We start from the raw sequence: 13,422 nt of genomic DNA, 5'->3' as shown, positions 1-13,422 counted from the left end.
TTGCCATCAGTTTTCTGGCAGAAAAAGCTTGCGAGTCTTTTCTTGGTTTGGTAGGCGAATTTGAATGTGCCCACATCTTTGATTGTTCTTTTGTCTCAGGGTTCACGTACTTAATCCAGGTTTCGTCACCGGTCACGATTCTGTTTAACAATGGTTCTCCTTCGTCCTCATAACGTGACAGAAAGTCTAATGCAGAGGCCATTCTTTGAGTTTTGTGGTGGTTGGTAAGAATTTTGGGCACCCATCGTGCACAGAACTTACGGTAACCCAATCTTGCTGTCACTATCTCGTACAAGAGAGTCTTAGAAATCTGTGGAAAACCAGTAGACAACTCCGACATTGAGAAACGTCGATTTTCACGAACTTTTGCATCAACTGTCTGAACGAGTTCGTCAGTCACCAATGATGGTCTACCACTCCTCTCTTCATCATGAACGTTTTCTCGTCCACTTTTAAATAAACATACCCATTCACGGACAACTCCTTCACTCATAACTCTTGGTCCGTACACGGCACAAAGCTCACGATGAATAGCTGCTGCAGAATATCCTTTGGCTGTAAAAAACCTTATGACAGCACGCACTTCACATTTGGCGGGGTTTTCTATTGCAGCACACATTTCAAACTGCCACAAAAACTAAACTAGCGCAGGTACGACGTTCACTCGACCACGGCTTGATGCCGACTGACCTGTTGAGTGCGTGAACGCACAGATGGCGTCGCTACTCCCCCCACAACCCGCACTGTGACCAATCGGAGGTTACTTTCTGAACCGCCCTCGTATGACGTCAGAGCTAGTTACAACGGACTGGCTGGCACACAATGGAAAGACTGATGTGAATTTATTACGGCGTGAGTAGGCTGCTTCCCTACAATTCGTCACAGTGGGTAGACTGGACTGCGTAAAAAGTTGGACTGTGAAAAAAAATTGGGACTTTGTACGGGCGCTGATGACAGCGCAGTTGAGCGCCCCACAAACCAAACATCATCATCACCCACTGACAGACTTTCAGCTTTCGGTCAATCAGGGAACAAACGCACGTTTGCTGCCAAAAGGATGGCCCTATATCTTCGACACTCTGTACTGTTGGCGCATAAATACACTTCGGAAAAGAATTAAAGTGTAATATTTTTAAGCGAGTAATTTCCCCCCATTGTGAAGCAGAAATGTGAAACTCGGCTCAAAGGTGCCTACAGCTTTCCTCTGTAATAGGTGAGAAAGCGTCACCACGTGGCTAGGCGATGCACCAAAAAGCGAGGTGTCGACACACGCAAGGAAAAGAACAGAGCTCAGACTTTCATGTGAGGCGAAAGGTGAGTTAGCAGGTCATATTGGCACAAAATTTCATCACAATTCTGTCCAACGCCACCGTGAATGTGTCACACGATGGAAGGCCGTCACCACACCTCACACCTTCTCTGGACGCCTCTGCGGTGTAGGTCAGAAGCGCAACGTCAAGCGTTGAAATCACACCGTTTTCTTATGGGTGGCCGAGAAAAACGTTTCATACACATCGCCACTCGGAACTGGTAACGAGAGGGCCTCAGAAGGTGACAAAAAGAGTGTCAACGAATCCACCCCTTCCTTTGGGGCCTTCATTTTACACACATTTCGTCGAGGAAAACAACAGTTTTTAGTGCGATGTGCAACAAAACGAGATTCTTGAAAGCCTTTGACTCACCCCATCCCCATCCCAATTCATCCCTTCTCTGACACCATAGGGCGATTTTAGCTATAGAATACAGGGTGTAGCCGGCCGCTGTGGTAGAGCGGTTCTAGGCGCTTCAGTCCGGAACCGCGCTGCTGCTACGATCGCAGGCTCGAATCCTGCCTCGGGCGTGGATGTGTGTGGTGTCCTTAGGTTTAAGTAGTTTTAAGTCTATGGGATTGATGACCTCAGAGCCGGCCGATGTGGCCGTGCGGTTAAAGGCGCTTCAGTCTGGAACTGCGTGACCGCTACGGTCGCAGGTTCGAATCCTGCCTCGGGCATGGATGTGTGTGATGTCTTTAGGTTAGTTAGGTTTAATTAGTTCTAAGTTCTAGGCGACTGATGACCTCAGAAGTTAAGTCGCATAGTGCTCAGAGCCATTTGAACCATTTTTGATGACCTCAGATGTTGTCGCATAGTGCTTAGAGCCATTTGAACCATTTTGAATACGGGGTGGAACTACTTGGGACAGTTCAAAACCATTCCTCGCAATGCCACCTCCTGAAGCCTTTTAGGGTCGACTCTGAGCGGCGTTGACTCTGAATTGTTATCCTTGGCGTCCCACAAGCAAACTACGAGATTTCAACGCTGGGCGTCTCGTTTTCGACCACCATCGTAGAGACGTCAAGAGAAGGCGTGAGATGTGGTTAGGGGGGAGGGGGGTCTGAGTGACGACCGTCCAGCGTGTGACGCGTTCAGGCAGGGATTGGGTAAAATGTTATGAAATTTGATGCCACTGGGATCCCACTGACCCACCTTACATCTCACATGAACTTCTGAGTTCTGGTCTCCCTTTATGCATGTGTCGACACCTCGCCGAGCCCACTGGTGGCGTCGCAGGGAGCCACACTTTTGCACCATTGCAGAAGAAATTGGTAGACACCTTTGAGCCAAATTTCACATTGCTGCGTGGCGCAATGTATTTCGGAATGGGTTATTGTCCTCAATCTGTTCTTCAAGACTTTCGATGCAACCCCTCGACGTTTGTCGGTAACATTTTGTTAAACGTTGGATATCACAAAAGTTCACTACATTAAGCTTAACAGCACTTACATGAGTATATATGAAATCGTGCACACTGAATCCAAACTCCCTGTATGGGGCCGGCCGGTGTGGCCGTGCGGTTCTAGGCGCTTCAGTCTAGAACCGCGTGACCGCTACGGTCGCAGGTTCGAACCCTGCCTCGGGCATGGATGTGTGTGATGTCCTTAGGTTAGTTAGGTTTAATTAGTTCTAAGTTCTAGGCGACTGATGACCTCAGAAGTTAAGTCGCATAGTGCTCAGAGCCATTTGAACCATTCCCTGTATGGAACAGTAACACACAGACAATTGAAAAGTTAACCTCGCTAATCGTTAATCCGTTATTAAAAAAGTTAACTTCGCTGAACGTTAAAGCGTTACTTTACAGGAGATTTATCAGAAGTTAATCATTAATCGTCAACTTGTAATAGGAAACTTTATGATCTGGATGTAGTGAAATGAGCAAGTGAATCAAACGTATTACCGTTGCTTGAATAAAAATGTTTTGATTTGAAAGTGGATAGTACATCGAAGGCACATAAAAATACAATTTAATGATTTAATCATTTAGTTTATGATTATTTAGTTATCAATGTTAATTCGCGGTCCGCAGCTCGTGGTCGTGCGGTAGCGTTCTCGCTTCCCACGCCCGGGTTCCCGGGTTCGATTCCCGGCAGGGTCCGGGATTTTCTCTGCCTCGTGATGACTGGGTGTTGTGTGATGTCCTTAGGTTAGTTAGGTTTAAGCAGTTCTTAGTTCTAAGGGACTGACGACCATAGATGTTAAGTCCCATAGTGCCCAGAGCCATTTCTTAATTCACGGAAGAATCAAAATACAGGAGACTCAGATAGTATGTGACATAACGTGCATATTTCCCTTCATGAACATCAACATGTTATAGTTTTCATGCGAGAGCGAGGCTCGTTTAGGAGACAAATTATCTTTGCTCACAGAAAATTATACTTAATAAAAACATTTATTAAAACCTGTTCCCCTAGAAATATCGCATCATGAATCTCTTGACTTTATGTCCAGAGACATTTTTACTAGACACTGGGCTTCACTTTTTACAGATGTGTTTCTAGCAGGCTTCTCTTTAGATGGTTGTGAGAGCTAGAGTGCGATGCCCTGATTTAGTTTCCACAGTCAATCCATTAACAAAAGTAGTAATTAATTATTAATGCGCACTCAATAAACAAACAACAATAAACAGCAAACACCCAGTCATCCTCGCTCGCACTCGATTGTTTACATCAATCGCTTTCACCCCGGCGTAGCCAGACACCTACGTGACCCAAACTTGTCAGAACATGATTTTCGTGGGATGAACGCGTCATTTTTGTCGTAAATAGTAGGTGCCTAATTAACGATTAACGAACGCAAAGAAAGTTAACGGAAGTTAGAGTCCGTTAACGTTTTCTAAAATTAAAAGTTAATCCGTTACCCGAAAAGTTAACTTGGTTAATTAACGATTAACAAATTAACTGTCTTGTGCCCAGCTATGCACACGGGATGGAAAAGAGAGCACTGGAAATTGATAAACTATTTCTGCCAAGCTCATTTCCAACATTCTGCTGTGGTGCAGACGTTATAACGAATATTGATTTGGCTTTCGCGAGCGGCATCTTCACGAATAGATTACCAAAGAGCTGTAACAAATGCGACTGATAGTGATCACAGCATAATAAATTTAAACGTTTGTAATCTAGTGTGTGTTCTGCACAGAAATAGCGGAATCAGAGAAACTGCAGTAAGACAAAGTAGGAGGATGGCATCTTATCCATAGATATCAGATAGTGACTGTAATACTAGTGAGGGTGCACAGCCCACAGGGAACTCTCTTCCCAATATGTCATTTAGGAGAAGGGCTGTTACTTGCCGCTCTATACTATGAGTGGCAGTGGGGTATCTTTACGGAGAAAAGAGCAAATTTAGAAAGGTACACATTCTTAAAATACTGGAAGAAATTTTTATTCTGAATATAACAAGGAAGTGGCGAACTTTTGTAAATAAGTACTTATCCATGTTAATGGTAACAGAGTTCCGTGACTGGATTCAGTTAGTAAGAAGAAATACAGCAACCACCCACATTTTGTGTAGTTTCGGGCCGTCAGTACAAGGTTTTCATCGACAGCTTTTTGCAGCTGCCTTTTGTCCTGTAATTTATGGCTCCTTTTCCTCCTTTGTATGCGTAGCATACACACTTCACTGATGCTCTGTTGTAGCGCAGTATTCGCTGTGTGGCCGCCTACGCCAGCTCGAGATGGGTGAAAGCCCGAAAAGCGTCTGGGTGGCTGGTTACTGTATTTCTTGGATTGTACCACAGAAAATAATTAGAGAGGAAATATAGTTCCGATAACTCTTTCCATAATGAGAGAGGAATGAATGTCTGTAGAGAGACAGCGGTAGTCTTCCTCAGAGACTTGCTACATGACCACTATTGCGAATTTTTTGTAGTTCTAAGGCACATAAAATGTACCTTAGAAGAAACCTTACTTGATTGATGGTGAAGCTTTCGTGTTTTTAGACTAATTCACCAATTTTGACTAAGCAGCTCCACTCTTTCCCTCAATTACTGTTCTGCTGCTACCCCTGATATCTGCAGAAGAGTTTTCCAATGTGATGTACAGCCGACCGTACCGTAAGCAATATCTGGCGGCCACATAAGGTGGCTCAGTGAACCTGATAATATTTTGAGTGGCAAGGCTCAAGGGCAAAACGCAAATTTCAGAAGAAATGCAAAAGTTGTTGCTTGCAATAGCTGCTCTGTTGTCCAAAAGAATGCCTTGTGTAGGACACACTTCTCGAATCTTTGGGGTACTACCTTGTAATGCAAGGCGAAGGGCACCCCTACTAATATTAGCCACTCCATGTCCATTGTACTCAGCTATTGAGACAGGGAGAATGATCGTACGCCTCAGTACGTGCTTTGATCTCACAGTAAAATACTAGTCCTCTAATATTATCCAACAATGTTTCGCGAAAACAATATCCGGTTTCGTCCAGAAATTCTCTTTTCGGTTTACAGAACATCTCTGTTAAATTTTTAATGAGCTATACTGACCTCTTACGTGGCTAGAACCGCTTTTCTGCGTTCCTTCGACGTCTGCGGAAAGGACTGCTTGATTAGGGCTCAGAACATTCAAGCAGTACTTTAGAATAAGTCTCATAGGAGGCTTGTATGCGGTTTGTCTGCCACTTGCACTGCAATTTCTCATAATCCCCCTAACAAATATAAGCTTCCATTTGCCTTCCGTACTAATTTTTTTTTCAGGAACAGCAAGGCATATAAAACCAATGAACAGTGAACAACAGCAGCTCCATATATGACGCGAACAAACAAAAGTCGTATTCTATAGCGACATGTATCATCATAATGTGGAAAGAAACCAAAGTAGTACGACATCGAAAAATTACTATCACTTTTTGAAATACATGATAATCGTAAAATATTTAACCAGAAACAAATCTAACAGAATATATAGTTATAAAAACCATTTTAAATGACACTTCACAAGTAAAGATTTAAATTTCCGCTGTTTTTGAAAAAAATACAAAGAGCTTAAAAGTCTGGTAGTTACTTGTACTTTTATTACATTAACTGTTTTATCCTTGACGAATGTAAGTTGTAATAAAGCCATTCCCTACACCCAGGAAGTCGCCCGCTACCTGAGAATTCCTTGTGGCAGTCCGCAGCTCGTGGTCTTGCGGAAGCGTTCTCGCTTCCCGCGCACGGGGTCCCGGGTTCGATTCCCGGCGGGGCCAGGGATTTTCTCTGCCTCGTGATGACTGGGTGTTGTGTGTCTTTCATCATCATTTCATCCCCATCGACACGCAAGTCGCCGAAGTGGCGTCAACTCGAAAGACTTGCACCAGGCGAATGGTCTACCCGACGGGAGGCCCTAGCCACACGGCATTTCCATTTCCTTGTGGCAGCAGAGGTAGTATATTAGCTGTTATATGCATGTTATGTCACCGTTTTCTGTTAAACTCTGCTTTGTTATACGTATGTGTAAAATCTTGACATGGCTTACTTTCTATTTCGGAAAATACTGTATTGCCTGTCTGGTAAGTATGTACTGGTACGATATATTCTGTGTCTTGTCAAATGCACTCAATAATTTTTGTAACAGTTTACCGAATAAATTGTAATTTTAATATTCCGTCCCACGCATTCCGCCCCGTCTTCCGTATATGCCCCCCGTCCCCCACGCGGATCCTCTAATACCTGATTCCTTTCCGCCATCTGCTCCTATTCCTCGAACATATCCGCATACTCTACACCTCCCCCACATCCCCTGGTTGCTCTTTTTCTCTCCAACCTCCGCCCTCTGCCGCGCCTTCACTGTTGTCCCCCCTACGCTCCATCTCTACACCCTTCATATCCTTTCCCAAGGTGGCTTCCGTCAACTCCCCCTCCCAGATGATGCTCTCTCTCTCTCCCTCCATTTATCCCTCCTATCAACTCTAATCCTCACATTCCCCCTACTTTCCTTTGTCCTTTCCCAGGCTCCCTCTCCCCCCCCCTTCCATCCTGTTTTTTCCCTGCCTACCCTCTCTCTGCCGAGTCCTTTCACGTTTCCTTCCTCCACCTTTCCCCATTCCCTCTCGTGTCTGCCCTGCTCCCCCTTCTGAGTCCTCTCCCTCTGTCGATCCCCCATTTCGTTCTTCCTCTCCTCCTCCCTCATCTGTCCAGTTCCCCCCCCCCCTCGCCCCTCCCCATCTGCCCTTGCCTGTGGTGTGTCATCTTTGTGCCAACTTTTTAGTGCAGTGTTTCCAGTGATTGTTAAGTGCTGTGCGTCTTTTCCGAAGTGTTGCGAATGGACATCATACTGTCGCTGGGTGTGATTTTTATATCTCTTGCGAACAGAAACCAGACTGTCGCCGTGTTTTTTTAATTGTCTGTCTACTATTTTCCCTGTATGCTTCCTGTGTATTTTATTATCATCGCCCACCATTTGTTTTATGTTTTAACTTTCCACAAGTTTCCGCCGTTTTACAATTTACGTCACCGTCTTATCGCTTGCTTTTATTGTTTCTTATCTTCTTATGTTTTAAAAATTCTGTAGGCTGAAGAGCAGCGTACTAAGCTGCTGCCAGCCCGCCCCGTTTGGGGGAATCGAAATCCACTAAAAAAAAAAAAAAAAAAAAAAAAAAAAAACAGAAAAAATCCGTCCTGCAGGATGATTTGAAAATGGTTTCAGGTAAACCGAAACAGGATGATTTGAAAATGGTTTCATGTAAACTGAAACTCGTCGACAGTTAAACAAAAAGTGAATCTTGCAACTTTGGCTGTTTCTATATCGAATTGGTTAATGCAAGTTGCTATCCTGCAGTTAATCAAAATGTCCAAAAGTGTGTGAATTCCTAAGGGACCAAACTGCTGAAGTCTTCGGTCCCTAGACTTACGCACTACTTAAACTAACTTATGCTAAGAACAACACACACACCCATGCCCGAGGAAGGACTCGAACCTGGGACCGTGCAGTCCGTGACATGGCGCCCTAGACCGCGCGGCCACTCCGCGCGGCTGCATCTAATATAGCATAGTGGAAATCTAGTAATATTTTAAGTTACCGCTACTGTTACAATCAGATAGTCAGTAAGCCGTCCACTTAGCCAGTGACGACACGCTGATGATAGGTAAACGTTCGCACGATTGTCTCTATAGTAGAGAGGTAAAATAAAATTCCAAAATGGAGGCAGAGCAGCGGCGACTTACGTCGAAGGTGTGGTCGAGCGGCGCGAAGAGCGTGACGGCGCGCCCGCCGGCGAGCACGTCGGCCAGCCCCGCCTGCTCCACGTAGCTCACGAACTTGGCCGCGCCCCGCTCGCGCGCCGTCTCCAGCACGTTCTTCAGCGGCCGCACTGCACACAACACGAGCGCTTCAGGCTACTGCCCACACACACCAGCCCACGGCTCACAAATGATCCGTGGGGCTCCGGAGCAAGGCTGCAATCACTCTTGCAAAGCAAAAGTATAACACTAAAACAATTATGAAGTCTCTAGATACATACACTGAAGCACCAAGGAAACTGTATAGACATGCATATTCAAATACAGAGATACGTAAACAGTCAGAATACGGCACTGTGGTCGGCAGCGCCTATATAAGACAATAAGTGTCTGCCGCAGTTGTTAGATCGGTTACTGCTGCTTCACTATTTAAGTGAGTTTGAACGTGGTGTTATAATCGGCGCACGAGCGATGGGACACAGCATCACCGAGATAGCGATGAAATGGGGATTTTTCCGTACGATCATTTCACGAGTGTTCCGTGAATATCAGGAATCCGGTAAAACTCCAAATCTTGGACATCGCTGCGGCGGAAAAAGACCCTGCAAGAACGGGACTAACGACGTATGAAGAGAATCGTTGAAAGTGACGGAAGTCCAACCTTTCCGCAAATAGCTTGCAGATTTCAGTGCTGGGCCATCAACAAGTGTCAGCGTGCGAAACATTCAACGAAATATCATCGATATGGGCTTTCGGAGCCGAAGGCCCACTCGTGTACCCTTGATGACTAAACAAAGCTTTACGCCTCGCCTGGGCCCGTCAACACCGACATTAGACTGTTGATGGTTCAAAAGGCTCTGAGGACTATGGGACTTAATATCTGAAGTCATCAGTTCCCTAGAACACAGAACTACTTAAACATAACTAACCTAAGGACATCACACACATCCATGCCCGAGGCAGGATTTGAACCTGCGACCATAGCAGTTGCGCAGTTCCGGACTGAAGCGCCTAGAACCGCAGGGCCACCGCGGCCGGCGACTGTTCATGACTGGAAATATGTTGTCTGGTTGGACGAGTCTCGTTTCAAATTGTATCGAGTGGATGGACGTGTACGGGTACGGAGACAACCTCATGAATCCATGGCCCCTCATGTCAGCAGGGGACTGTTCAAGCTCGTGGAGCCTCTGAAATTGCGTGGGGCGTGTGAAGTTGCAGTGATATTGGACCTCTGATACGTCTAGATGCGTCTCTTACAGGTGACATGTGCGTAAGCTTCCTGTCTGATCACATGCATCTATTCGTGTCCATTGTGCATTTCGACGGACTTGGGCAATTCTATGCGACACCCTACACTTCCAGAATTGCTATAGAGTGGCTCCAGAAACACTCTTCTGAGTTTAAACACTTGCTCTGGCTACCAAACTCCCCAGACATGAACATTATTGAGCATATCTGGGATGCCATGCAACGTGCTGTTCAGAAGAGATCTCCACCCCCTCGTAATCTTACGGATTTATAGACAGCCCAGCAGGATTTGTGGTGCCAGTTCCCTCCAGCACTACTTCAGACATTAGTCGAGTCCATGCCACTTCGTGTTGCGGCTCTTCTGCGTGCTCGCCGGGGCCCTACATGATATTAGGCAGGTGTACTCTTCTGCGTAAATCTAACAACATAGTATAAAACACATTGAGAAATAAAGTTTAATGTTAAATTGGGTGATATACGAGATACACCAGGAACGATAGCAACGAAATGTAATTCATTTTTCGTGAACAGTATTTTTTTAAAAGTCACAAGTCTTCTTCAGACACAAGGGTATCGTCAGGAGTGCCCCAGGGATGTGTGACAGGACCGTTGTTATTTTTTGTATACATAAATGAACTGGCAGACAGGCCGGGCAGGAAGCTGCGGTTGTTTGCTGATGATTCTGTGGTGTGCAGGAAGGTGTCGAAGATGATAGAAGACGACTTAGACAAAATATCTAGATGGTTTGGTGAATGGCAGCAGGCTCTAAATGTACAAAAATGTAAGTTAATGCGGACGAGTAAGAAAAACAAACCGGCAATGTTCTGACACAGTCACGTCGTTTAAATATCTGGGCGTAAAGTTTCTCAACGTTATCAAATGGAACGATCACGCGAGGATTGTGACAGGGAAGACGAATGGTCGACTTCAGTTTATTGAGAGAATTTTAGGAAAGTGTGGTTCATCTGTAAAGGAGACAGCATATAGGTGTGACCTATTCTTGAATACTGCTCGTGTGTTTAGGAACGGCGACAGGTCGGATTAAAGGAAGACATCGAAGCAATTCAGAGGCGGGCTGCTAGATTTGTTACCTGTAGGTTTGAACAACGTGCAAGTGTTACGAAGATGCTTCGGGAACTCAAGTGAAAATCCCTGGAGGGAAGGCGACATTCTTTTCTGGGAATGCTAATGAGAAAATTTAGAGAACCAGCGTTTGAAGCTGACAGCAGAACCATCCTACTACCACCAACGTAATTTCAAGTGAGGACCATGAAGATAAGATACGAGAAATCAGAGCACATATGGAGACATTTAGCCTGTCGATTTTCCCTCGCTCTATCCGCGAGTAGACAGGAAAGGAAACAACAAGTAAGGATAAGGGTACCCTGTGCCACGCACCGTACGGTGGCTTGCAGAGTATGTATGTAGATGCAAATGTAGATGTAGATGTAGATTGTTTGGTGCAGCCCACCACGAATTCCTCTCCTGTGTCAACAATTTCATCTCAGAGTTGCAATCGTAACCGACATCCTCAATTATTTGCAGGATGCATTACAATCTCTGTCTTCCCCTACAGTTTTCACCCTCTAGAGCTTCCTTTAGTACCATGGAAGTTATTTGATGATATCTTAACAGATTTCCTATCATCCTGTCCCAGATTCTTGTTAGTGTTTTCCATATACTACTTTCCTACCGTTTCTTCGGAGAACCTCCTCTTTCCTTACCTTACTAGCCCACCCAATTTTCAACATTTTTCTGTAGCACCACATCTCAAATGCTTTGATTCTCTTCCGTTACGGTTTTTCCACAGTCCATCTTTCACTACTATACAATGTTGTGCTCCAGACGTAAAGTCCCATAACTACTTCCTCAAATTAAGGCCTATGTTTGGTACTAGTAGACTTCTCTTGGCCATGAATGCGCTTTTTGCCAGTGCGTTTTTTATGTCCTCCTTACTCCGTACGTCATGGGCTATCTTGCTGCCTAGAAAGCAGAAGTCCTTAACTTCGTCTGCTTTGTGATCCCTAATTCTGACGTTAAGTGTCTTTCTGTTCTCGTTCCTGCTACTTCTCACTACTTTTGTTTTTCTTCGATTTATTCTCAATCCCTATTCTGTACTCATTAAGCTGTTCATTCCATACAACAGATCCTGTAATTCTTCCTTACATTTACTCAGGATAGCAATGTCATCGGCGAATCTTATCACTGATATCCTTTTACCTTGAATTTCAGTCCCACTCTTGACCCTTTCTTTTATTTCCGTCTTTACTCTTCGATGTATAGAGTGAACAGTAGGGGTGAAAGACTACATACCTGTCTTACACCCTTTTTAATTCCTTCTTGGTCTTCCAGTCTTATTGTTCCCTGTTTGTTCTTGTACATATTTTATAGAGTCGATGCCGTTTATAGCGACATCGCTTTTAACGACGAACACCAACGGTCCCGTCTAAATCATGTGTAAACGCTGTATATAAAAAATCGCGAAGTACGACATTCCTCATTGAGACTTATCGTTTAAAACGACGTATTTTTATTACATATCCGTAGAAATATATAAGTACGTGGAATGTTTATTTTTGTTTGTTACGTATTTGGGGATAACTAACGACAATTAACGCTTATTTTCAAACTTTCGTTTTCTGGAGATTTTTGGTTTCAAATCAGGCGTTAAAAACGGCTACTTCGTCAAATGTAAAGTGCATACGCACATCTTAAATGCAAAAAACAAATAAAGACAACAGATTACTTTAAGCAGGACATTACACTATAGTATGCGTTACTATACTGCATTTTGAAGTTAAAGCAACTGATTAAAAAACCAAACAACTCAATCTTTGCTGTGACTGTGGAAAACTAGAAAATTAAAATCTACATCTACATCTACATTTATACCCCGCAAGTCACCCAACGGTGTGTGGCGGAGGACACTTTACGTGCCACTGTCATTACCTCCCTTTTCTGTTCCAGTCGCGTATGTTTCGCGGGAAGAACGACTGTCTGAAAGCCTCCGTGCGTGCTCGAATCTCTCTAATTTTACATTCGTGATCTCCTCGGGAGGTATAAGTTGGGGGAAGCAATATATTCGATACCTCATCCAGAAACGCACCCTCTCGAAACCTGGCGAGCAAGCTACACCGCGATGCAGAGCGCCTCTCTTGCAGAGTCTGCCACTTCAGTTTGCTAAACGTCTCCGTAACGCTATCACGGTTACCAAATAACCCTGTGACGAAACGCGCCGCTCTTCTTTGGATCTTCTCTATCTCCTCCGTCAACCCGATCTGGTACGGATCCCACACTGATGAGCAATACTCAAGTATAGGTCGAACGAGTGTTTTGTAAGCCACCTCCTTTGTTGATGGACTACATTTTCGAAGGACTCTCCCAATGAATCTCAACCTGGTACCCGCCTTACCAACAATTAATTTTATATGATCATTCCACTTCAAATCGTTCCGCACCCATACTCCCAGATATTTTACAGAAGTAACTGCAACCAGTGTTTGTTCCGCTATCATATAATCATACAATAAAGGACCCTTCTTTCTATGTATTCGCAATACATTACATTTGTCTATGTTAAGGGTTAGTTGCCATTCCCTGCACCAAGTGCCTATCGGCTGCAGATCTTCCTGCATTTCGCTACAATTTTCTAATGCTGCAACTTCTCTGCATACTACAGTATCATCCGCGAAAAGCCGCATGGAACTT

At 44.5% G+C, this 13,422-nt stretch overlaps 1 protein-coding gene across 1 annotated transcript in view; it reads right to left on the bottom strand.

Annotated features, from left to right (window-relative positions):
• Window positions 1-13,422, bottom strand: part of LOC126248296 (transforming growth factor-beta-induced protein ig-h3-like) — a 414,865-nt gene that overhangs the window by 138,415 nt on the left and 263,028 nt on the right. The window contains exon 4 of the mRNA XM_049949161.1: window positions 8,452-8,597. Within this exon, the coding sequence (XP_049805118.1) occupies window positions 8,452-8,597 (146 nt within the window). The remainder of the gene's footprint in view (window positions 1-8,451; window positions 8,598-13,422) is intronic.

This window comes from Schistocerca nitens, chromosome 3, assembly GCF_023898315.1.
Source record: "Schistocerca nitens isolate TAMUIC-IGC-003100 chromosome 3, iqSchNite1.1, whole genome shotgun sequence".
Lineage (NCBI taxonomy): Eukaryota > Metazoa > Arthropoda > Insecta > Orthoptera > Acrididae > Schistocerca > Schistocerca nitens.
This window is presented reverse-complemented; position numbering and strand designations above follow the sequence as displayed.